This window comes from Bufo bufo, chromosome 4, assembly GCF_905171765.1.
Source record: "Bufo bufo chromosome 4, aBufBuf1.1, whole genome shotgun sequence".
NCBI classification, from domain to species: domain Eukaryota; kingdom Metazoa; phylum Chordata; class Amphibia; order Anura; family Bufonidae; genus Bufo; species Bufo bufo.
In genome coordinates, this window is record NC_053392.1 from 392,506,160 (window position 1) to 392,533,865 (window position 27,706).

The following is a 27,706-nucleotide window of genomic DNA, read 5'->3' on the forward strand; positions in this document are numbered from 1 at the left end:
TGAACATATTTGAATTTAAAGTAGGATTTACTAATTAAACATTTCTTTGTTGTGATAAATTATAAATACATTTCTGGTCCCCAATAAATGTGTGCATGCTCAGCCTTGGTACCCAGGATATGACGCATAGGGATTTCCTCTGCAATATCTGGCAATTACTCTCTTTCATCAGCCACAGAAATAGAAAAATTGAGAAAATCATTTGGCTTTTGTGCTGATTTTAACTAACTTGTACCTGCTGCTAGTTCTTGGCCTTAATTTAGTAGTTTGCACATGTAACACCAGCATGCGAGAAAATAGCTTTATGCTAGGTGACGTATGTTCATTTCCTGCAGTGCTATTTGTGCTGCTAGCTATATAAAAAGTAGAGAAAACTATTCTTTAACACTGCAACCCACACATTAATTCTAGGTTTCTCACTTAGCACATGATTTGAAAGGTCTGTACAATGTATGTAGGCTGACTGGAACAGATTCATGTAGTTATTCATAGGTCACCCACTATTCTTCAGAAAGCATTGTATTTGTGAAGCTGTCTGAAATGTTCTAAACCTCAGATCTCTGTTCTATCTAAATAATATGTAGGAGTTATTTTTCCCAAGTTTACTATGATCTTGTAAACAGATAACCTACTAGGTATATGACATGGTTATCTCCATAGCCAAACATATTGTTTCTGCAACCTTTAAACACAGCATAGGTAGGGTACTGGCTCTCCTTTAAGAGACCAGCTGGGTATAGAGACTTATTGCTATCATCGAAGGAAAAATGAATTCCCAAGTTTATCTAGACATTTTGCAGGAGAACTTAAGGCCATCTGTCCACAAGCTGAAGCTCAACAGAAGATGGGTGTTGCAACAGGACAACAACCCAAAGCATAGAAGTAAATCAACAACAGAATGGCTTAAACAGAAGAAAATACGCCTTTTGGAGTGGCCCAGTCAGAGTCCTGACCTCAACCCCATTGAGATGCTGTGGCATGACCTCAAGAAAGCGATTCACACCAGACATCCCAAGAATATTGCTGAACTGAAACAGTTCTGTAAAGAGGAATGGTCAAGAATTACTCCTGACCGTTGTGCACATCTGATCTGCAACTACAGGAAACGTTTGGTTGAAGTTATTGTTGCCAAAGGAGGTTCAACCAGTTATTAAATCCAAGGGTTCACATACTTTTTCCACCTGCACTGTAAATGTTTACATGGTGTGTTCAATAAAAACATGGTAAAATTAAATTCTTTGTGTGTTATTAGTTTAAGCAGACTGTGATTGTCTATTGTTGTGATTAAGATGAAGATCAGATCACATTTTATGGCCAATTTGTGCAGAAATCCATATAATTTCAAAGGTTCACATACTTTTTCTTTCAACTGTAGATTGAGATGAGTAAGAAGTATGAGAACCTCTAACCAGCTTGGAACTCCAGAAGGAAATAACAACCGCAAGGTCTGCAGTGAGAGGCGGGCTAAAATAGAGCCATTAAACAGCAAATGAGTAGAACCTGTGGAGAGGTGAGATCCTGCCCACAACAACAGACAGCAAGGAAAAACAGAAAGACCTGTCAGATAGACTCACGTGCTGCAAGTCTATCTGATTTTCTCAGACCTCTCACAGGGTAGGCAGTGTCAGTACCCTTCCTTTTACAGGTGACCTCCGGGCACCCAGGACCGACCTTATCCGAGTGTGCACTGTGAAAGGCCTTCAGAAGGCGACTAGAACTGACATCAGTCGCCGGAACCCACGTTCTTTCTTCTGGACCGTAACCCTTCCAATGTACAAGATACTGAAGGGAACCACGAAGAATACGTGAGTCAATTATTCTGGAGTTCTGAAATTCCAGATTGCCATCTATCATGACAGGAGGAGGTGGCAAGGGAGATGGTTCAGCAGGTTCCACATAGTTTTTTAACAAAGATTTGTGAAACACATTATGAATCTTCCAAGCCTGCGGAAGTTCAAGACGAAACGCAACTGGATTTATAATGGCAGAGATCTTGTAAGGACCAATAAATCTTGGGCCCAACTTCCAAGAGGGTACCTTCAACTTAATTTTCTTAGTGGACAATCACCAAATCACCCACACACAGGTCTGGACCAGTCATACGTCTCTTGTCAGCCATACGTTTATATCTTTCGCCCATTTTTTCAAAATTGATTTGAATCGTCCGCCAGATAGATGACAATGAGGAAGAGAATCTCTCCTCTTCAGGTATACCAGAGGACTCAGTCCCAGAAAAAGTACCAAACTGAGGGTGAAACCCATATGCACCAAAAAAATGGTGACTTAGGTCAACTATATTCTACCTTCTTTTAATAAAAATATATATATCGATAAGACATGATATAAAATGTACCATAATGTGGGAACACTAATGTTATACAAACAATAACATGTAATGAATAATCCACATGTAATGTATATCATCTATGTTGGAATCGATGTCTACTTATGATATTTCAATAAAAATTATTCTAACTAAAAATGGTGACTTATCAGTGAACTCCTGTCTACGGTTATTCAAGGCAAACTCAGCCAAAGACAAAAATGAAGACCACTCTTCCTGATTCTCGGAGACAAAACACCTCAAATAAGTCTCCAGATTCTGGTTAGTGCGCTCAGTTTGTCTTTTCGACTGAGGGTGAAAAGCCGAAGAGAAAGACAACTGAACTCCCAGATGAGTACAGAACACCCTCCAGAACCTGGAAACAAATTGCGTCCCCCAAGCAGATACCACATCAGAGGGAATGCCATGTAATTTCACAATGTTATTAATAAACACTTGAGCGAGAGTTTTTTTGGCATTGGGCAAACCTGATAATGGCATAAAGTGCGCCATCTTACTGAAGCAGTCTACCACCACAAAAATCACAGTCTTCCCAGAAGAGCTAGGTAAATCAGTGATGAAACATAAACAAATGCATCCAAGGACGGGATGAGATGGACAAAGGAAGAAGAGATCCTGAAGGTTAAGTATGAGTCACCTTGGCACGTGCACAGGTCTCACCATCTGCCACATAGCCCTCCACACTTTTACATAAACCCGGCCACCAGAATCTCAGAGAAATAAGATCTACAGTGGATCTGCTCCCAGGGTGTCCTGCAAGGACAGTATCATGATTCTCCTTGAACACCTTGTGTCGAAGCCCTGAAGGAACAAACAACCTCCCTGGAGGACAGGAACCAGGTGCCTCACCTTGAGCTCCCAACAGCTCCGCCTCAAGTTCAGGATAAAGGGTGGATACCACCACCACATCAGCCAAAATCGGAGCAGGATCCTCCGAATCCCCCCCCCCCCCAGGAAAGCTCCGCGACAAAGCATCCGCTTTGATGTTTTTGGCCCCAGGGGGATAAGTGGCCACAAAATTAAATCTGGTAAAAAACAATGACCATCAGGCCTGCCTTGGGTTCAGAAACTTCACTGATTGTAGGTAAGCCAGATTCTTATGGTCAGTAATTACTTTAATGGGATAAATCGCTCCTTCTAACCAATGGCGCCATTCTTCAAAGGCCAATTTAATGGCCAGCAACTCTCTATTACCAACATCATAATTTCTTTCAGCAGAAGAGAGTTTTTTTTTAGAAAAAACAAGCACAAGGGGCGCTATTTGCCAGGAGAGAGACCCTGTGACAACACTGCTCAGACTACCACTTCAGATGCGTCAACCTCCACAATGAAAGGTTGAGACACATTGGGTTGCACCAGAATGCGAGCAGAAGCGAAACATTCCTTTATTGCAGAAAAAGCATGTAATGCCTCTTGCGACCAGACTGAGAAGTCCACATCTTTTTTGGTCATATCAGTCAAAGGCTTGACAATAGTGGAATAATTAAGGATACATTTTCTGTAGTAATTAGTAAATTCCAAAAACCGCATCAGTGGTTTCTGATTCTCAGGTCGATCCCAGTCTAATACTGCACAGACCTTTTCGGCATCCATGCGAAAACCTGAGGAAGAAAGCAAGTAACCCAGGAACTTCAGCTCCTGAACAGCAAACACACATTTTTCCAACTTAGCATATAACTTATTCTCCAGGAAGATCAATAATTCTTGTCTTAAATGATCCTGATGAGTCTCTATATCTGGCGAGTAAATTAGTATGGCATTGAGGTAAATAACAACAAACCTCCCCACCAAATGATGAAAAATGTAATTGATAAAGTGCTGAAAGACCGCCGGAGCATTAGTCAAACCAAATGGCATGACCAAGTTCTCAAAGTGGCCCTCAGGGGTATTAAAAGCCGTCTTCCATTCATTCCCCTCCCTGATTCTTATCAGCCCCTCTTAAATCCAATTTGGAAAACACCTTGCGCCAACAATCTGATCGAATAAATATGGGATCAAGGGAAGGGGATAAGGATCCCAGACAGTGATAAGATTTAGCTATCGGAAATCTAAACACGGTCTAAGGGACCCATCTTTTTTTTTTAACAAAAAAGAAGCAGGCAGCCACAGGTGACTCAGATGGTCTAATATGTCCTTTTGCCAAACTCTCAGTAATATACTCTTGCATAGCTACTCTTTCGGGTTGAGAAAGATTATACAACCGAGACTTTGGCAATTTAGATCCGGGAATAAGATTCACCGGACAATCATACTCTCGGTGAGGGGGTAACTCCTGATTTCCACCCTCAGAGAATACGTCCGAAAAATAAGAAAGAAAGAAATAGAGGTAACACCTTAGTGGATACCACAGAAAGTGATGCGCCGAGACAGTTGTCCATACAGAAATCACTCCAATTATTGATTTGTCTTGTTTGCCAATCTATGGTAGGATTATGTCTGATCAACCATGGTACACCTAGCACTAGAGGGGTAGACAAACCCTTCAGCACAACACAACAAATGAACTCAACATGAGAATCACCCACCCTCAAATGAATATCCTGCACCATATGAGTCAGACACTTTTGCGAGAGAGGAGGGGAATCAATAGCAAACACAGATATCCCTTTGATTAATGCGCTTATTTTAAAACCATGACTCTGAACAAATTGATAATCAACAAGGTTATTTCCTGCACCACTGTCAACAAATACTTCTAATTCAATATTTTCTGAGTTTAGCGCCACCATGGCAGGCAGGAGAAATCGGGTACAACAGGTAAAAGACAAAAATACCTTTTCTCACTTCCCATCCACGCTACCAAGAGTAAGAGAATTAGATCTATTAGTTAGTTTTTTTTTCACCTTGAGGTTTGATATAAGGACAAAAGTTAATAAAATGTCCTTCTTTTCCACAGAAGAAACAAAGTCTTCTCTGAACCCTGAGGTTCCTATTACCAGGGTCAGAAGAGACCTGTCCCAACTGCATAGGCTCATCACCAGACACTAGCTTAAGCGACTCAGTACCCCGGGGGACAGGAGATTTGTTTCCCCAAACGATTGTTCATCCCGAGAGAGGGGAACCTTGCATCTCTCTCTGAGACGTCTATTAATCCGTACAGCAAGGGACATAGCCTCCTCCAAAGAATCAGGGTTTTCATGGAATGCCAGAGCATTTTTTTAGTCTCTCAGACAGCCCCTGACAGAACTGACTACAGAGTGCTGGGTCATTCCACTCCGAATCAGTCGCCCATCTCCTAAATTCAGAACAATACGACTTTGCAGAACGTTCTCCCTGACTCAAGCTATGCAGCTTAGATTCGGCCAGGGAAACCCGATCTGGGTCATCAAAAATTACGCCCATTAATCCACCGATCGGAGGGATTGCGAACCGATTGGTAGAGAAAAGGCCCAGGACTGGGTATCACCTTTCAGCAGAGAAATAATAATCCCCACTCTTTAATTCTGGTCCCCAGAGGAGATCGGACGCAGACGAAAATACAATTTACAAGATTCTCTGAAACGAACAAAATTATCACTTCCCCCAGAAAACCTGTCTGGGAGGGCGACCTTAGGTTCAAGGCTGACCTGGTTCCCAATGGAATGTGAATCTGTAACGGGGTTCCGAAGGTGCACTCGGTCCCCCATTACCCGCAGACCTGTTGCTTAGCTTTGGAAATGAGGATCTGTGTTTGACCTCATTCCCAGGGTGGCGTTACTAGCTGGGTGGCTCCCTGCTCCTAAGTCTGCCTTGAGCGCCGAGCTGATCACTCGGTGCTCGACTGGTTGGTCTGTCGGTCATGTGACACTGGCCACGTCACATGACCCTCACTCCCCACTATAAATACAGGCAGCCTGCTGGCCACAGGTTGCCTGTTAATTTAGGTTCCACCTGTGATTTGGTCTTTCCTGGCGTACTTACCTCCTGCTGAATTCCTAACGATCCTCTGCCTGCTCCTTGTGTACTTTGCTGCTCTCCTGGTATTTATGACCCCGACTTCTCCTGACAATTCTCTGCTTGCTCCCTTTGTACTTTGTAGCTTTCCTGGTATTGACTCGGTCCGTTCACGTCCTGTTGTTTGTCTGTCTGTCATCCCTGCACTTATTCCAAGTTAGGGATTGCCGTCCAGTTGTCCCCTGTCATTAGGACTCACAAGGCAAGTAGGCAGGGCCAGGGGTAAGGGTGGAGCGCAGTGGTCACTTCCCTTCCCCCTGTGTGTGTGTGTACGCGACCGTTACAGAATCTTGAAACTGTGCAACAGAATGACGGAGGTCAGCTACCTCCAAAAATAATCCCTGCATGCGATCAACTAGTGCATTAACAGTATCCATGCCTGCACAAAGCAAGGAAGATAATGACGGTAAGGGTGGTTGTTAATGTCACGGTAGGTGGGGAAAGGAAGAACACCAAATAAACAAACTACAACAGAAACACAGACTAGGCCCCAAAGCTAGTGAGGAGGGAGAAGGTAACCTCCTAGTTATCCCCGAGCCTCTCCCTGACTGCTAACAGTATGAGCAAATCCTAAAGGTGGAAGAGCTCATACACAGGAACCTAAGACCTGCTGAAATGACACAAACCCTAAATTAGGGTCACCGTGAAGGGACCAGCGTCTCCCTGAGACCTAGACACAACAGACACACAAAGTAGAAACAGGAGGACTTAGCTTGAGATGACTAAGAAGTATAAGAACCTCTAACAACCAACTTCGAATTCCAGAAGGAAATAACAACCGCAAGGTCTGCAGTGAGAGGCAGGCTAAAATAGAGTCACTAAACAGCAAATGAGCAGAACCTGTGGAGAGGTGAGATCCTGCCCACAACAACAGACAGCAAGGAAAAACAGAAAGACCTGTCAGATAGACTCACAGGCTGCAAGTCTATCTGATCTTCTCAGACCTCTCACAGGGCAGGCAGTGACAATATATATTTGATACCCCCCCCCCCCCGCAGCTCCTGATGTGCCACCCTGTAAATTTCAGAATGGCTGAGCGGGCGCTCACCCCCGCCACCCCCTTCCCCCTCAGTTTCAGGATTGGCGAGCAGGTACAGAGTGTCAGCTGTAACATATAGGTGACATTCTGCTTGAAATGTCCGACATCGGTGCTGGCACCGATGTGACCCGTTTAACCCCTTCCATGCCATGGTTCATAGGGATCGTTATAATGGAAGGGGTTAACAGGGAGAGAACTCCCTCCCCCATCAGGCCACTACGCTGCTGTGGCAGCATCCCGATAGTTTCCATGGCAACCAGATGCTTTCACAGGCATCCGGCTTGCCATGGTATATCTAAGCCTATACTATGCTATACAGTGTACTGAAGAGCCAACAAACCCACTGGATCTTCAAGAACCAAGTGTGATGGAATTAAAATTTTGCCTCCCTAACTAACCAAAAAAAGATATTAAAAGTGATCGAAAAAGTCATATATACCCCAAAATAGGACCAATCAAACCGTCGCCTCATCCTGCAAAAAATGAGCCCCTAGATAAAACAATCGCCCAAAAAATTATAAAACTATGGCTCTGAGAATATGAAGACACAAATACATGTTCTTTTTTCAAAAATGGTTTTATTGTGTAAAACCACAATAAATAAAAAAAATAGACATATTAGGTATCGCTGCGTCCGTAACAACCTCCTCTATAAAAATCTCACATGATCTACCCACTAAGGTGAATGCTGTAAAAAAAAAAAAAAAAAATGTGCCAAAACAACCAATTTTTCCCTATCGTCCATGACAGCACCATGAGAGAGGGTCCCCCTCCCAGAACAGGAAACCCACAGGTATAAAAAAGGAGGAGCCTCTCTCTTTCTCAGTGGTTTCCTGTCCTAGGAAGTGGATCCTACAGGTATGGCCATAGAGGGGAGTAGTTTTTCCCTGGCATCTGAGAGAGTTCTCCGCTCCACACACCCTGAAGACACAGCACCATGGGACACTATACTAGGAAGCGGGGCATCTGTACTAAGCGGCTGTGCCTTCATCTTCCCGCTTGTAGCCTGACTTCAATACGCGCCGAGGAGACGAGCGATGAGCTTCCTAGCTCCACCTCCGCCTCACTATTCCCTCACCCAGTGTACTAACCGGGTGGAAGTGCCTCCCGCTGTTGCGGGCATCTCCGGCAGTCCAGGCAGGCTCCTCATGCGGCACGCTAAGCTGGGAGGGGGTGGAGTCATATTATAATAATAAGAGGATGAGTCGGATGTGTCACGTGCGCGCGAGACGTGGGAGCGTGTGAAATCCCGCGAGATTTGTTCCTGCAGACCAGGAAGTGCGGGAAAAAGCGATTTTCAAATTCAGATACCTATCTACAAGCTCAGATCCTTGTCGGGAAGGTCCGGATCCAGGCTGTTGAAGGTCATGGAAAGTACTAGTGACCAGAAGAAGCCATCTACCCCTGCGCCTGTGGTATGGATGGAGGGTATGTATGGTGGTATGTGACATTCTATGAATACGGGCTTATGGCAGTCTTGTTGTTTTTCAGGATAAACCCAAAAAGGCATCCTCTAAAACAAAATACAAAGAATGTGGATTGTGTAAAGCAAAGTTAGCTCCCGCTTATACTAAGCTACTTTGTCACCCTTGTATTGAGTCTACAATTGTGGAAGCATCACCTTCCATGATGAAATACATTAAAAAGTTATTTAGAAAGGAAGTGGGGAACGCGCTTAAATCCAAGAAGGTTTCTCATAAATCTCAAGATAAATCTCCAGTTTATTCTGATATCTCTAGTTCAGAAAAATAAGATTTTTTTGTTAGAAAGCGGAAAGCTGGGCTCGGATTCTGCTTCTGAGGGGGTATTCAGGATACGGATCAGCTGTTAAAAGCAATAAGAGCGACCATGAACATTAAAGACCTAAAAGACGTCCTTTCCATTTAGGTTGTAATGTTTGAATGTCTAGAAGGGAAAAAGAAGCAGAATTTTTTTCATTCATAAAAATGTATCTTCCTTAATATCAAATGAATGGAAAAATCCAGATAAACTCAGTTTTATTCCGTCATCTGTGAAGTGGAAGTATCCCTTTGAGGAGTCAGATTGTCAATCTTGGGATCGGGCCCCAAAGATTGATGTTCCCATAGCAAAGGTAGTATCCCGTAGATCCGCCCTCCCCTTTGATGATTTGGGTCAGCTAAAAGACCCTATGGATGTTAGATTATCTGCAAGAGCCGCATCGTTATCTAACTCTGCCCGGAGGGCCTTATGGTTAAAAAATTGGTCTGGCGATGTAGCATCCAAGAACCGCCTATGTAACATCCTTTGAGAAGGAAAGTATTTATTTGGCTCTACCTTAGAGGACATTTTAGAAAAGGCTGGTGATAGGAAAAAGGGGTTTCCCTCTGGGTTCCGCAGGCAATATAACCCCTTTTGTGAGAATCAAAGATTTCCTGGTAAAGATAGGAACATGGGTAGAAAGGATAACAGATGGATATTCTCCTCTTCTAAATCAAAGGGCCTTATGTTCAGGGGTCAGGGCTCTGCTCCCAGGTAGGATAATACACAATGATGCCAGGGTGGGAGTTGGAGTTCAGCTCTTCTCCGCCAGAAAAATGTTTTGTTTCAGAAATAAGTCAGAATTTGCAAGGGGCGCTAGAAAGAGAGGTGGATACGTTATAAAGAAAAGGTGCTCTTATTCCTTGCCCCCCTGGAAAAGAGGGTTTATGGTATTATTTCAATCTCTTTCTAGTGAAGAAGCCAAATGGGGATTACAGGACAATTATAAATTTAAAAGGGTTGAACAGATTTCTGAAATACAGAAAGTTCAAGGTGGAGACATTCAAATCTGTAGTAGACCTCCTTTACAAAGATTGTTTTATGGTAGTCCTGGATATAAAGGATGCGTATTACCATCTGCCGATTTATTCTGGTCATCAAAAATTTCTGAGAGTGGCACTGCATCTGAAGGGGAGAGTAAGACACTTTCAGTTCCAGGTACTTCCGTTCCGGATTTCTGTGCTCCCCGTATATTTACCAAGTTGGTGGCGGAGATGGCTGCTCACATAATAGAGAAGGACATCTTCTTTATTCCCTACCTGGACGATTTTTTTTATAGTAGCCCAATCCAGGCAGAATTTTCTTTCACAGGCAGACCAAGTAATTCAGATCCTGGAATCATTGGTGTCACGAGTTGGAGGTCCCAGGAGAGACCACCGCGTCGTCAAGCAATAAACGGAAATCAGGTACAGACACATAAGAGTTTATTGCACAAACAAAAACATGAAAGGCAGCACAGAGAAAACATGAGCTCTATGTACCGTCAGCACAGTGGGAGAAAACCCCCACTGCGCCACTGTCTAGTAATACTCCAGAGGGGCGTGACTAAGCAACTCCTGGTATTCACTAGTTAGACTTTGCCGCAGGAAGTTGCCAGGGTCCACTCTGGAGAGTGAACTAGACAGTGACAGCAGGAACAAATGGACAACAGGTACCAGAAGGTACCGACGGCGCATAGACAAACATAACATACAGGCAAATACAAAACAGGGCAACTAATAATACAAGCAGGAGTTCACGCAAGGGAGCAGGAGTGGCAATGAGCAGAGAAGGACTTGCTCCACCAGTAGTAAACTGCATGGCCTTGTCATGCCACTCTGCTGCAAAGGCTTGCTGAACACAGACATCAGAATAAACACAAAGCAACTAAAACACAAGTGGCAGAACAGACAACAGAAAGACAGGAAAGAAGACATCAAAGAAGACGGGAATGAACAAGTAGGGAAACCCACAGAGCACAGACAGACAGACACGGATCCCATGGGTCAGCAGCATGGGAGAGAGAGTACAAACCAGGAGCAGGACAAGACAACACACACCAGGAGAGCTGACACAGAACTGAGGAAACCTCAGCCTTATATACAGGTTCCATGGGTGCAGCAAAGAGACCACACCCATGGAGCAGACAGAGGATTAACTCCTAATAGGCACACAGGGGAGTTAACCCATAAAGAACCACAAATTAGCACACAGGAACGAAACTTCAGCGAGGAGCGCCAAACGAGCAAGGACAGAAGGTCACAGCCAAAGGTAACGACTGTGACACTCCCACCCCTCAAAGCCCCCCCCTCTCCTCCCAAACAGAAAGGGGAAGAAGTGGGGCAACAACCCAAACAGAACCAGGCAAGGGGACAGAAATCAAAGGGGTGACGAGGTACAAGGGCAGGAACACATACGACGACCGCAACCAGCCCAACCCCTGAAAACCAGCCTACACGGAGGGTCCGCAGCCAGTACGCCAGGGGAAGATAGCCAGCCAACACGGCATACACGTCAAGTGAATCGCACCAAGAAGTTACCTCCCCCTCCACTCTCCCTCTGGAGAATGACATGTCTGCCAAGAACTAATTGGCCAGACATGCAGACACCCCCTTCCGGAGGATTGGGACCAGGAACAGAAACCAGAAAATCTGAATCAAAGGGGTACAGAGGTACACAAGTAGAACACATAAGACGACCGCAGCCAGCACGCAGCCCCTAGCAACCAGCCTACATGGTAAACGCAGCCAGTACGCCAAGAGGAATGCAGCCAGCCTACACGGCCACAAAAGTCATGGTGAACTGCAGTGTGCTAACACCTCCCCCTCCACTCTCCCTCCGGAGAATGGCATGTCTGCCAAGAACTGATTGGTCAGACATGCTGACACCCCCTTCCGGAGGCCCAGGAGCAGATACCTGCGCCGATAACGGAAAACACGGCCGTAGGCAGAACTGCAAGCAAAAAAGGTTAAACCGGACGTCACCCCTGGCAACCAGCATACACGGAGAACACCGCAGCCAGTACACCAAGGCAACCAAATCCGATACCTAAGGGCAGCATACAGAGGGAAATACAGAAAGCACACACACCACAGATAAGCAGAAAACAGAACAAAAAAAACTCTGTGAAAGTTCACTTGTTCATTCTGTCACGAGTTGGAGGTCCCAGGAGAGACCACCGCGTCGTCAAGCAATAAACGGAAATCAGGTACAGACACATAAGAGTTTATTGCACAAACAAAAACATGAAAGGCAGCACAGAGAAAACATGAGCTCTATGTACCGTCAGCACAGTGGGAGAAAACCCCCGCTGCGCCACTGTCTAGTAATACTCCAGAGGGGCGTGACTAAGCAACTCCTGGTATTCACTAGAGCCCTAGATGGTAGAGTTAGACTTTGCCGCAGGAAGTTGCCAGGGTCTACTCTGGAGAGTGAACTAGACAGTGACAGCAGGAACAAATGGACAACAGGTACCAGAAGGTACCGACGGCGCATAGGCAAACATAACATACAGGCAAATACAAAACAGGGCAACTAATAATACAAGCAGGAGTTCACGCAAGGGAGCAGGAGTGGCAATGAGCAGAGAAGGACTTGCTCCACCAGTAGTAAACTGCATGGCCTTGTCATGCCACTCTGCTGCAAGGGCTTGCTGAACACAGACATATGAATACAAAACAGGGCAACTAATAATACAAGCAGGAGTTCACGCAAGGGAGCAGGAGTGGCAATGAGCAGAGAAGGACTTGCTCCACCAGTAGTAAACTGCATGGCCTTGTCATGCCACTCTGCTGCAAAGGCTTGCTGAACACAGACATCAGAATAAACACAAAGCAACTAAAACACAACTGGCAGAACAGACAACAGAAAGACAGGAAAGAAGACATCAAAGAAGACGGGAATGAACAAGTAGGGAAACCCACAGAGCACAGGCAGACAGACACGGATCCCATGGGTCAGCAGCATGGGAGAGAGAGTACAAACCAGGAGCAGGACAAGACAACACACACCAGGAGAGCTGACACAGAACTGAGGAAACCTCAGCCTTATATACAGGTTCCATGGGTGCAGCAAAGAGACCACACCCATGGAGCAGACAGAGGATTAACTCCTAATAGGCACACAGGGGAGATAACCCATAAAGAACCACAAATTAGCACACAGGAACGAAACTTCAGCGAGGAGCGCCAAACGAGCAAGGACGGAAGGTCACAGCCAAAGGTAACGACTGTGACAATTGGGTTGGATAGTGAACATGGAGAAATACAGGGTGATCCCCCTACAGTCGCAGAGGTTCCTGGGGATTTTGCTCGACTCGACCTCCCAGAGATCCTTTCTGACCTTGGACAAAGTGAACAAAGTAAGGTCAGTGGTGCGAAATCTAATTCTATGCCTTTGCGTTTCAGTCAGAAAAGCTATGTCCGTCCTCGGTACCTTGACATCATAATTCCAGCAGTTCTGTGGGCTCAAGCTCATTCCAGGGAGCTCCAGTGCGAGATTCTCCAGTCATGGTCATGGAGGCCAGAGGAACTGAACAGCAAGATTCTAATCCCCAGGAAGACCTGTCTGTCACTAGAATGGTGGCTGATACAGGAAAATCTAGATCAGGGGGTCCTGTGGAAGGTGGTAAACCCTTTAGTAGTCAATACAGACACCAGTCCGTCTGGGTGGGGGGCCCATGTTCTGGACAGAGTTTTTCAGGGATCCTGGGACAGTGCAGATTGGGAGATTTCTTCCAATGCAAAAGAATTGACAGCAGTTCTGAAGACTCTGCAGAAAATCCTGCCTTGGCTTCAGAATCGGCATTTAAATGTTTTGTCCGACAATGGTTCTGTGATGGCCTACTTAACTCATCCAGGGGGAACCCAATCCAAGGAGTTGATGGGAATTACGAATCAAATATTTCTCTTGTTGGAAGGGAAGGTGTTGTCACTATAGGCCCTTCATATCAGGGGTATAGACAACTGGAAAACAGACTACTTTAGTCGAAACAGACTGGACCAAAGGGAGTGGTCCTTGAATCAGGACATATTTGCAAAGATAGTAAGCCTGTGGGGGTTGCCAGACATAGACCTCTTTGCTATAGGAAGCAGCAGGAAGGTGAAAAGGTTATTTTCCCTTTGTCCAGGGGATTCTCCCACAGCAGTGGGTGCCTTCCTTCATTCCTGGGGCAGGGGTCTTCTCTATGCTTTCCCTCCATTACAATTGATTCCCAGGGTGTTGAACAAAATAAGGGAAGACAGAGTTTCTGTGATCTTGATAGCCTCTTTTGGCCCAGTCGAGGATGGTTCACCTGGTTAAGACTACTGTCGGTCAGGGAGCCATGGGTCCTTCCGGAAATTCCGGATCTCTTATGTCAAGGCCCAGTGATGCATTCCCCAGTCAAGGGCCTTCACTTGACGGCTTGCTTTTTGAAAGGTCGCTACTGATCCAAAAGGGGCTATCGGGATCGATAGTTTCTACCTTATTAAAGAGTAGGAAGGAAGTGACTACAGGCATATACGCTAGAGTATGGTTGGTTTTCTTTAAGTTTGTAGGGATACCTCCCTCACCTTCTTGTCAGCTTAGCATCCCTAGGATTTTAGAGTTTCTCCAGAGGGGATTAGATAAGGGGTTGGCCTTAAGTACCTTAAAAGTTCAGATTTCTGCCCTGTTTGGTTTGATTCAAGTCTAGCTGCTCATCCTTTGATTGTTAGATTTAGTAAGGCCGTTGCTAGGAACACACCGGCTAGGATCGCTAGGGTCCCTCCTTAGGACCTTGGCCTGGTCCTTCAGGTTTTGGTTAAGGCGCCCTTTGAATCCCTCTCTGAAGTCCCCATTAAGATTCTAACATTAAAATATGTATTTTTAGTGGCCAGCACATCGGCCAGGAGATTAGGTGAGATGCAAGCTCTTTCCATCAACCCTCCATCAACCCTCCTTATATGTCCATTCAGGACTACAGGATTATTCTTCACCCCGATCCAACATTTCTCCCCAAGGTAGTCTCGGATTTTCACAAGAACCAGGAAGTGTTTCTCCCTTCCTTTTGTGATCACCCTTAGAACCCTAAGGAAGCTCTATCATTTGGATTTTAGGAGATGTGTGCTGGCTTATTTAGAGGCTACCAAGGGGTGGAGGAAGACAGCCTCTTTGTTTATACAATTTGCAGGACCTAATAAAGGAAAATCAGCTAGCAAGAGTTCATTAGCTAGGTGGATAAGGCAGGCTATCTGTTTAGCTTATGTTTCCCTACAGAAGCCGGTTCCCCGGGGATGGTCGGCTCACTCAACAAGAGCGGTGGCAACTTCTTGGGCAGAGAGAGCAGAAGCTTCAATCCAATACATCTGCAAAGCCGCAACTTGGTCATCTCCCTTGACCTTCTGTAAGCACTATAGGTTGGATCTTTCTTCGTAAGTTTCTCCAGGCCGTGGACTTACCGTCAATTTGATTTTGAACAGTCCATGACAGCACCCCTAAATTTCCCACCCTTTTTACTTCGGTGTTGGTGACGGTTCTTGGGTATGGTCACGAGGTGTGCAAAAAAAAAGGATATAATTAAACTTGAAGAGAGCATATGTCTTCAAGCAAGCAAGCGATGAAAGTCGGAGGATTGGATTATGGGGGGCTTCTGGTCTCTGAAATTCACTGAGGAAGAGAGAGGCTCCTCATTTTTTATACCTGTGAGTTTCGTGTCCTGGGAGGCGGACCCTCTCTCATGGTGCTGTCATGGACTCTTGAAAATCATTTTTTCGTCTGCTTGCCCCATAAAGAGCAATACTGAATGATCAAAAAATATTATGTACCCAAAATTAGTACCAATGAAAATGTAAATTCTTCCCATAAAAAAACTAGCCCCTACACAAGATGATCGGCAGAAAAATAGAAAAACATGTCTTTCAGAAAATAGAGACATAAAAACATGTTGTTGTTTTTTTTTAAATGCTTTATTATGTAAAACTAAAACACATCACATGATCTAACCTGTCAGATGAATATTGTAAATAACAAAAAAATAAAAACTGTGCCAGAACAGCCATTTTTGGTAACCTTGCCTAACAAAAAGCATAATATAAAGCTATCAAAAATCATATGTACCCCAAAATAGTATCAACACAACGGTCACCTTATCCCGTAGTTTCCAAAATGGGGTCACTTTTTGGTTGTTTCTACTGTAGGGTGCATCAGGGGGGCTTCAAATGGCAGATGGTGTCTAAAAACCAGTCTAGCAAAATCTGCCCTCCAAAAACCACATGGTGCTCCTTTCCTTCTGCGCCGAGCTATGCGCCCATACAGCAGTTTTACGACCACATATGGGGTGTTTCTGTAAATCGCAGTAACGGGGTAGTAGATTTTGAGTTTTGTTTGGCTGTTAACCCTTGATGTGTTACTGGAAAAAATGGATTAAAATGAAAAATATGTGAAATAAGTGAAATGTAGAAATGTCATCTCCATTTTCCTTTAATTCTTGTGGAATATATAAAGGATTAACACAGTTTGTAAAATCAGTTTTGAATACCTTGAGGGGTGTAGTTTCTAAATTGGGGTCATTTATGGGTGGTTTCTACTATGTAAGGGCACTTTTACACTTGCGTTGTGAAGATCCGGCAGACAGTTCCGTTGCTGGAACTGCCTGCTGGATCAGGAAATCCGTGTGCAAACGGATAGCATTTGAAATGCTTTGAAACACTGCATCCGTCTCTCCGGTGTCATCCGGAAAAAACGAATCCGGTATTTATTTATTTTTTTGCATTTTTAAAGGTATGCGCAGACCGGAAAACTGGATCTGTTTTGCTGGATCCGGCATTAATGCATTTCAATTCTGGCAAGTGTTCCAGAATTTTGGACGGAGAAAATACCGCAGCATGCTGCGGTATTTTCTCAAGCCAAATACCGTAAGAGTGACTAAAGAGATCCTGATGCATACTGAACGGATTGCTCTCCATTCAGAATGCATTAGGATAAAACTGATCAGTTTTTTTTGGTATTGAGCCCCTAGGATGGAACTCAATACCGGAAAACAATAACGCTAGTGTGAAAGTACCCTTCACTTCACTTCCAGACCGGGCCATTTGCCCCCTTCCTGACCAGGCCTAATTTTGCAAATCTGACATATGTCACTTTATGTGGTAAAGACTTTGGAATGCTTTAACTCATCCAAGCCGTTTAGAGATTGTTTACTTGTAACACATTGTACATCATGTTAATGGTAAATTTTAGTCAATAGAATTCACCTTTATTTATAAAAAAAAACTAAAAGTTTAAATGTGAAAAAAATCACTGTTTTCAAAATTTTTATCTTTCTGCTTTTAGGACAGATAGTGATAACTTATAAAATACTCATTAATTAACATTCACCATATGTCTACTATATGTTGGTATCATTTTAGTAATGTAATTTAATTTTTTTTAGAATGTTAGAAGGTTTAGAATTTTAGAGGCAATTTTTTACATTTTTAAGAAAATTTCCAAATTCTATTTATTTCAAGGACCAGTTCAGTTCCGAAGTCATTTTGAGGAGCTCACATAATAAAAACCACCCATAAATACCCTATTTTAGAAACTTCAGCCCTCAAACTATTCAAAACTGCTTTTAGAACAGTTGTTAACCCTTCAAGTATTCCACAGGAGTTAAAGCAATATAGAGGTGAAATTTCAAAATTTCACATTTTTTTTAGCAGATTTTCCATTTTACAAGAAAAAAATCCTGTAACACATCAAGGGTTAACAACAAAATAAACCTCAATATTTATTACCATGATTCTGCAGTTTACAGAAACACCCCATATGTGGTTGTAAACTGCTGTATGGGCACACGGCAGGGCTCAGAAGGCAAGGGGCGCCATATGGTTTTTGGATTGCAGATTTTACTGGAATGGTCTTAGGGCGCTATGTTGCATTAGACCCTAAAGTACACCCACAGTGAAAAACCCCAAAAAGTGACCACATTTTGTAAACCACACCACCCCAGGAATTTTTAAGGGGTGTAGTGAGCACTTTAAGTTACCCAACAGGCATTTCATAGAATTTAGAACCCTTGGCTATGAAAATGAAAAATTACTTTTTTTTTTTACAAGAAAATTGTGCTTTAGACCCAAACTTTCCTTTTCACAAAAGATAACAGGAGAATATCCCCCCACAATTTGCTACCCATTTTCTCATGAATATAGTAACACGCTAATTGTGGTTGTGAACTGGTATTTGGGGATATGCCAGGGCTCAGAATGGAAGAAGCGGCATCTGGATTTTCGAACATGGAATTTTCTGTCATGGTTTTTAAAAGCAATAACTTTGTTTATTTTTTGTTGACTGAGCTGCATGAGGGCTTATTTTTTGCGGGACAAGCTGTAGTTTTTATTGGCACCATTTTAAACATTTACAATATGAGGACATTCTCAAGATGGCTATTCTGCCAGTTCTCTCAGGCCAAAACTGTTTTCCCTCACTTCCCATACACACTTGCTGCAGCCAGCAGCTCCCTGCCAGCCAATCAGATTGGATTACTGAGAGACACGCCTCCTCAATCTGAAGCCTAATGCAGGCATGCAGTGTGAAGGACCGTCCCTCTGTCTTCTGTTTACATTAAGTTAGGAGACAGACAAGCCCTAGTAACGGTCTTTTAAGGGAGCAGTGGAAAGGGACAGAGGACATTAATGAAAGCTGTTATTATAAGGTAATTACAGATCTTTTGACAATCATTGACAGACTAACATGTCTAGCTAATAAACTAGCAAATAAAAAGATATGACAGTTACCCTTTAATTTTCTGGCTATGGTTTTGTGTGAGGGCTTGTTTTTTGCGGGATGAGGTGATTTTTATTGCTACCATATTGGGCTACATACGACTTTTTGTTTTTGATTTGGCATAATTTTTATTAGTTTTTTTTTTACGCTGCCTTCTCTCTGGGGTGTCCTGCTGTCACTGACACTGGGGCACCCGCCCGGCAGCTGCACGATTAGCGTGCACCTGCCATCTCTCAAAGGACGTACTTAAACGTCCGATAAGAGATAAACCCGACTGCCCAGGTTGTTTATAGTCAATGGGCAAGTGGTTAGAAAAGTGGGTTTTGGAAATTTTCTTAAAAATTTTAAGAATTGCTTCTAAACTTCTAAGCCTTCTAACGTCCCAAAAAAAATTAAATTACATCTACAAAATGATGCCAACATAAAGTAGACATATGGGGAATGTAAAGTAATAACTATTTTGTGAGGTATCACTATCTGTCTTAAAAGCAGAGAAATTAAAATTTAGAAAATTACGAATTTTTTTAAATATTCTGTAAATTTAGGATTTTTTTGTAAATAAAGGTGATTTATATTGACTCAAATTTACCACTATCATGAAGTGCAATGTGTCACGAGAAAACAATCTCTGAATAGCAAGGATAAGTAAAAGTGCTCCATAGTTATTACCACATAAAGTGACACGTCAGAATTCCAAAATTTGGCCTAGTCCTTAAGGTGAAAAACATCCTTAAGGGGTTAAATAGGAGAAGATGGCCAAATATTGATCTGTAGACAACTGTTTTGGGGTGTTTGCCCCTAATCAATCAGCCAGAATCCTACTCCATACAGATGAGGGGCAAACACCCTGAAACAGCTTTCTACAGATGGATATTTGGTTTGGCTGTTTCCCTTGTCATGTTCCAAGGCTTGGCAAAAAGTCAGATTTTGACTAGGGCGCCCCTTCCAGAAGGTGGTGTTAGGCTACTTTCAAATTGCCGTTTTGGTTTCTGTTTGTGAGATCTGTCATGGGCTCTCACAAGCGGTCCAAAACGGATCAGTTTTGTCCTAATGCATTCTGAATGGATAAGGATCCGCTCAGAATGCATCAGTTTGCCTCCGTTCCACCTCCATTCCGCTTTGAAGGCGGACACCAAAACGTGTTTTGGTGTTCATCTGACGAAACTGAGTCAAACGGATCTGTCCTGACACACAATGTAAGTCAATGGGGACGGATCCGTTTTCACTGACACAATATGGCACAATAGAAAACGAATCTGTCGACCATTGACTTTCAATAGTGTTCAAGACGGATCTGTTATGGCTATGTTAAAGATAATACAAACAGATTCGTTCTGAACGGATGCTTGCCGTCTCTGTAGATCCATGACGGATCCGCACCAAACGGCAGTGTGAAAGTAGCCTTAGTGAGATGGTTTTCTTTCCCTGGAAAATGCCTCTTTGTAACTTTTAAAAATAGTCCTGATAGACCATATCCTAAAGTGAACATTACATGATACACATGCATGACAGTCATGTTGCATGCAGGGTATCTTCTATTAGATAGGTACAGTCAACTGAAAAACCAAAGGCACATATAACATGAAAATGGTGTACCTCTCATGGGCTGTTGATCAGGTGTCACAGACCTGATGCATGATCTGTGAGCGCTATGTTTCTCCATAAATTAGATCACTTTAATCACACAGACCTTATCTGCCATTTTGTATTATAAGTACTAGTTACCTACCCCATAAAAAGTCAACCAGTTATGTCTGTATAAGCAGGGCTGCTGCACCACCAATGAGGCCAGGTGAGGCGATCGCCTCAGGCAGCACCAGGAAGAACAAGAGGGGGGCAGCAGAAGGGCCATGGGTAATGAGTGCTTTCATTGCGGTAAAGGGGTTAGGTTAAGAAATTGGTGTGTGTGGGGGAAGGGGGGGCATTTCAGTTTTCACCTCAGGCAGCAAAAAGGCTAGGTGCACCCCTGTGTATAAGGCCTAGTTTTATGCAAGAGAAATTGCATTTTCTGATGCTGTTTGAGGGTACATATAAATTACTTTGTAATTTATATACATTTTATGTGTTGCAAATACAAAAAAGTGATTATAATTATTTTTTTTACATTGTTTGTTTTAATTAATTGTTCACACCAAATAACCTGTTAAAGGGGTTGTTTGAGTTATTTTTTTGTTCTTTCTATGTTCCTAACTGGGCAAATGTAACATCTTTCCAATTAATTCCCTTTATCTCCAGTGGCTGGTTTATCAGATTTGACTGAGGGTCACATGACCCGTGATGTCAGCTTCTCTCCCTGCTCTGATAAAGTTTGTGTACAAGCCTGTAAATGAGATGTCACTGTGCTGACCATGCACCCATTCACTGCCGTCTACTCTCTCCTAGGATTCTTAACCCCTTCAGCTGCACAGACTGGGTAACTGCAGCAGTGACAATTCTGGGCACAGGAGCTGACAGACTAGAGAGAGCATCATTGCACAAGAAGGTAAGGGGAAGATCCTGTGTGTATTAGCAGTGTCATTATACAGGTGGGACTTGTAGTTCTACACTTACAAGTTGCTGTTGATTTTCCCAGCACTCAGGGCAGCACTTGTATTCACTCCCTTAGCAGTATCATTATACAGCTGGGACTTGTAGTTCTACACATACAACATGCTGCTGAGTCTTCCAGCACTCAGGGCAGCTCTTGTATCCACTCCCTTAGCAGTGTCATTGTACAGCTGGGACTTGTAGTCCTACACATACAACATGCTGCTGATTCTCCCAGCACTCAGGGCAGCTCTTGTATCCACTCCCTTAGCAGTGTCATTATACAGCTGGGACTTGTAGTCCTACACATACAACATGCTGCTGATTCTCCCAGCAGGCAGACATGTCACTCAGGGCAGTACTTGTATCCACTCCCTTAGCAGTGTCATTATACAGCTGGGACTTGTAGTCCTAGACATGCAACATGCTGCAGAGTCTCCCAGCAGGCAGACATGTCACTCAGGGCAGTACTTGTATCCACTCCCTTAGCAGTGTCATTATACAGCTGGGACTTGTAGTTCTACACATACAACATGCTGCAGAGTCTCCCAGCAGGCAGACATGTCACTCAGGGCAGCTCTTGTATCCACTCCCTTAGCAGTGTCATTATACAGCTTGGACTTGTAGTCCTACACATACAACATGCTGCTGATTCTCCCAGCAGGCAGACATGTCACTCAGGGCAGTACTTGTATCCACTCCCTTAGCAGTGTCATTATACAGCTGGGACTTGTAGTCCTACACATACAAAATGCTGCAGAGTCTCCCAGCAGGCAGACATGTCACTCAGGGCAGCTCTTGTATCCACTCCCTTAGCAGTGTCATTATACAGCTGGGACTTGTAGTCCTACACATACAACATGCTGCTGATTCTCCCAGCAGGCAGCAGACATGTCATTTAGGGCAGCTCTTGTATCCACTCCCTTAGCAGTGTCATTATACAGCCTGGACTTGTAGTCCTACACATACAACATGCTGCAGTCTCTCCCAGCAGGCAGACATGTCACTCAGGGCAGCTCTTGTATCCACTCCCTTAGCAGTGTCATTATACAGCTTGGACTTGTAGTCCTACACATACAACATGCTGTTGATTCTCCCAGCAGGCAGACATGTCACTCAGGGCAGTACTTGTATCCACTCCCTTAGCAGTGTCATTATACAGCTGGGACTTGTAGTCCTACACATACAACATGCTGCAGAGTCTCCCAGCAGGCAGACATGTCACTCAGGGCAGCTCTTGTATCCACTCCCTTAGCAGTGTCATTATACAGCTTGGACTTGTAGTCCTACACATACAACATGCTGCAGAGTCTCCCAGCAGGCAGACATGTCACTCAGGGCAGCTCTTGTATCCACTCCCTTAGAAGTGTCATTATACAGCTTGGACTTGTAGTCCTACACATACAACATGCTGCAGTCTCTCCCAGCAGGCAGACATGTCACTCAGGGCAGTACTTGTATCCACTCCCTTAGCAGTGTCATTATACAGCTGGGACTTGTAGTCCTACACATACAACATGCTGCAGTCTCTCCCAGCAGGCAGACATGTCACTCAGGGCAGCTCTTGTATCCACTCCCTTAGCAGTGTCATTATACAGCTTGGACTTGTAGTCCTACACATACAACATGCTGCTGATTCTCCCAGCAGGCAGACATGTCACTCAGGGCAGCTCTTGTATCCACTCCCTTAGCAGTGTCATTATACAGCTTGGACTTGTAGTCCTACACATACAACATGCTGCAGTCTCTCCCAGCAGGCAGACATGTCACTCAGGGCAGTACTTGTATCCACTCCCTTAGCAGTGTCATTATACAGCCTGGACTTGTAGTCCTACACATACAACATGCTGCTGATTCTCCCAGCAGGCAGACATGTCACTCAGGGCAGCTCTTGTATCCACTCCCTTAGCCGTGTCATTATACAGCTTGGACTTGTAGTCCTACACATACAACATGCTGCAGTCTCTCCCAGCAGGCAGACATGTCACTCAGGGCAGTTCTTGTATCCACTCCCTTAGCAGTGTCATTATACAGCTGGGACTTGTAGTCCTACACATACAACATGCTGCAGTCTCTCCCAGCAGGCAGACATGTCACTCAGGGCAGTACTTGTATCCACTCCCTTAGTAGTGTCATTATACAGCTGGGACTTGTAGTCCTACACATACAACATGCTGCAGTCTCCCAGCAGGCAGACATGTCACTCAGGGCAGCTCTTGTATCCACTCCCTTAGCAGTGTCATTATACAGCCTGGACTTGTAGTCCTACACATACAACATGCTGCAGTCTCCCAGCAGGCAGACATGTCACTCAGGGCAGCTCTTGTATCCACTCCCTTAGCAGTGTCATTATACAGCTTGGACTTGTAGTCCTACACATACAACATGCTGTTGATTCTCCCAGCAGGCAGACATGTCACTCAGGGCAGTACTTGTATCCACTCCCTTAGCAGTGTCATTATACAGCTGGGACTTGTAGTCCTACACATACAACATGCTGCAGAGTCTCCCAGCAGGCAGACATGTCACTCAGGGCAGCTCTTGTATCCACTCCCTTAGCAGTGTCATTATACAGCTTGGACTTGTAGTCCTACACATACAACATGCTGCAGAGTCTCCCAGCAGGCAGACATGTCACTCAGGGCAGCTCTTGTATCCACTCCCTTAGAAGTGTCATTATACAGCTTGGACTTGTAGTCCTACACATACAACATGCTGCAGTCTCTCCCAGCAGGCAGACATGTCACTCAGGGCAGTACTTGTATCCACTCCCTTAGCAGTGTCATTATACAGCTGGGACTTGTAGTCCTACACATACAACATGCTGCAGTCTCTCCCAGCAGGCAGACATGTCACTCAGGGCAGCTCTTGTATCCACTCCCTTAGCAGTGTCATTATACAGCTTGGACTTGTAGTCCTACACATACAACATGCTGCTGATTCTCCCAGCAGGCAGACATGTCACTCAGGGCAGCTCTTGTATCCACTCCCTTAGCAGTGTCATTATACAGCTTGGACTTGTAGTCCTACACATACAACATGCTGCAGTCTCTCCCAGCAGGCAGACATGTCACTCAGGGCAGTACTTGTATCCACTCCCTTAGCAGTGTCATTATACAGCCTGGACTTGTAGTCCTACACATACAACATGCTGCTGATTCTCCCAGCAGGCAGACATGTCACTCAGGGCAGCTCTTGTATCCACTCCCTTAGCCGTGTCATTATACAGCTTGGACTTGTAGTCCTACACATACAACATGCTGCAGTCTCTCCCAGCAGGCAGACATGTCACTCAGGGCAGTTCTTGTATCCACTCCCTTAGCAGTGTCATTATACAGCTGGGACTTGTAGTCCTACACATACAACATGCTGCAGTCTCTCCCAGCAGGCAGACATGTCACTCAGGGCAGTACTTGTATCCACTCCCTTAGTAGTGTCATTATACAGCTGGGACTTGTAGTCCTACACATACAACATGCTGCAGTCTCCCAGCAGGCAGACATGTCACTCAGGGCAGCTCTTGTATCCACTCTCTTAGCAGAGCAGGGGGAGGGGCAGAGATTGTTTTTATTGCATGTAACCAAAGGGCCAGAAAAGAACCAGGGAAATGAGGAAATATATATGTTTTTTTTGCATAAAACTTGCTTAGCTTAGTTATATATTGCTGCCCATCAGATTTTCAGTTCTATATTTTTTTTTATAACTCGGACAACCCCTGTCAAGGGAGTCTGTCACCAACTTTCCATGTTTTATACTGCTACTGTTGCGTGCATGGACACAAACACATGATAGCAATGGTACCTGTGTTGTTCTTGTGCGATTCTGTAAAGCTGAGAAAACAAGACTACACAGATATGCAAATAAGGGCTCGCAAGTGCCCCGGGACAGTGCCGTTTGTGCCCAAGTTCCTTGGCGTTTTGCATGACTAACACCTCCCCAGTGTATCGTGTGGCCAACCCTGTATTGATGTTACGTCATCCTCTCCTCTTGCCGAGATCCTGCACGTGTGCATTTCAACGCTGGGAATAAGACTCCAATAACCACTTCAGGCATTGGCTTCCTTTACAGCAAAGCACATGCACCGATTACTGGCCACAGTATTGAAGTGTATCAACATCCTGGGGAGGGAACCTGTGGCTCCTGGCTACACAAAGCTCCCAGCATTAACTAACACCGAGGCTTAATAGAACTTAACTATGGCAGGCCCAGGAGCATTCAGAATGCCTCAGGCTACCATAGAAATCAAAAGGCTCCCACACTCTTGTTGCAGAGGGTCATTTGGTTACCATGAGCAGCCTGGTAAATTATCGCTCACAATTGACCATGGCATCTGAAGGGTTAAAAGTCAGTGGTCAGAGTTGTGAAACAGCAAGCACCCACAAGGCTTACATCTACATTTTCAAGCAATACAGAGCTCTGAAGTCATAAAGAGAATTTCTACAATCTATCGTACAGGACTCAACAGGGTGGTAAGCTATGGCACCCGCTCAGCTCCTAAGCAAGCGTCATCTTTATCCAGGCTCTGATAACTAAGTGTGCTGCCTTATGCCAGAAAATTGTCGTAGAAGATGATAAATGTGGAGCCGTCAGCCCCGCTCCCTCCTTGCCATGCCCCCTTTTCGGGAAAGCGTTGAGGCCGACGCAAGTGCCATTGAAAAGGTTTCAAACATGGTTTCTTTTTTTTCCCCAAAAATTTATTTGATCCAGTGTGGCTTACCACCAGCGTTTTTCCTCTATAGAAAAATTGTTAGCAAAACACCCCCAAAAAAACACCAAGTGTTACAGCATGCTGTGTTTTTTTTAAAAATAAGCTAGAAAGACAAAAACACCAGTAGCAAAAAAACACGTGTGTCCTGCGTTTCATATTTTACATAGACCTTTACCTAACATCTGGAGCTGGCGTTTTAACAACAAATAAAAACAAGTGTAGAAAAACACCACTAAAAACTGTGATTGAAAGCGTGAAAGCATCTTTAAAATAAGGTGCTTTATGACAATCACCCAAACCAGCCATTGGACTGCAAGAGCCTTCTTTTGCTGATATCTGTACATGCATACATTGTTGCAGAATACAAACGTTAACTGTACAATGCAAATATTAACGACACAATACAAACATTATTTTAAAAATGGCTACATATATATCTTTTTACCTGACCCAGTAACTCTAACTCTGAGCAATCTGACTTGAACAAACGACATGGTGTCACTTTTGGATCTAGCTCTGGTGAAGAGTTCCTGGAAGGATGAACCATGATGAAGAACTGGAGAAGACATTTCTGCTTTCAATTGTTGCTTGGCTGGTATCTTTGCTACTTGTTTTGTCACTGATTCCCAGGCTGGCCCTAAAGCACAGTTGGGGTTGTTCTCTGTTGGCTCTATGCATTCCTCGGGAATGGAAAAATTTGCCATAAATTGAACTAAAGAGATTACAAGTGCAAGTGTACTCGGTGAGAAAACATCATCGTCTGCATCTCAGCGTACAAACAAAATCTTCAAACTGCCAAGGTACAGGAAGTGACCACATCCCATCCTGAACTTCTTTTCTTTTTTTTATATAGTAATGCCACAAAACACGTCATAAAGCATAATATATTTGTAAAAGCAAAAAAAAAAAAAAAACGGATCCATTTACAGGACGGCGATTAAAGAGGCTATTCTAACATAATATTGTCTATAGTTTAACAAACCCATAATTATAAACATTTGTTAGTATAGAACCATGTGCTGTTTAAATTGAATAGCCTTTCTGTGTCCTCCTCAGTAAATGTGCCAAGGTGGACACACATGCTTAGTATTGTAACATTTTCTGCTCCTTTGAGCGCTCAACTTACTCCCGGTGTGTTCTGTTTCTGAAGCTGTAGTGTCTTCTCTACTTTTCAAAGGAGATGCCTGACAAGTGCAATTACAGTGATGCTGTCCTACACTCTTATCACTGGCTCAGCATCTTCTCTGAGAAGCAGGGAATACATTGCAGCTTTAGAAGCAACCAGCTCTCCACACCATGGGAGATCCCTGCGCATACCTGAAGGAACAGAAAGAAAAGTAAGACTATACTTCTCATCTTTTTATAACTGCCTTTTTGGAGGTCCACGAACCTGCCCTATTTTGATGTCTCCTTTGTGACTCAGCACTCTACCGGAAGTGTCTATTATGCAGCATCCTGGCACCAAACACATTTTGGGTACTTTCCTGGAGGTACTGTATAGTTTCAGTGGTGCTCGGGAGTTATGCTGAACCTCCCGAAAGATCTCCCCTTTTTTCATCGAGCTTCCTGGACATTGTGATCAAGACTGAGCATGTGTGGATCTCCACCTCAGCCAATATACAGAGATGGACCCAGAAAGGCTGTACAAAAGATACAACAAGTAGCACTATACCAA

The 27,706-nt window shown here is 44.1% G+C and overlaps 1 protein-coding gene across 3 annotated transcripts in view; it reads right to left on the bottom strand.

Moving 5' to 3' along the window:
- PHACTR2 (phosphatase and actin regulator 2) overlaps window positions 1-26,752 on the bottom strand; it is a 367,207-nt gene extending 340,455 nt beyond the window's left edge. For all 3 annotated transcript variants that reach the window (XR_005778428.1, XM_040429244.1, XM_040429243.1), the window contains exon 1: window positions 26,477-26,752. Coding sequence is in view for 2 of the 3 variants with exons in the window: in XM_040429244.1 (XP_040285178.1) it covers window positions 26,477-26,735 (259 nt within the window). In the remaining variant the exon portion in view is untranslated. The remainder of the gene's footprint in view (window positions 1-26,476) is intronic.
- Between the last annotated feature and the right edge of the window lie 954 nt (window positions 26,753-27,706).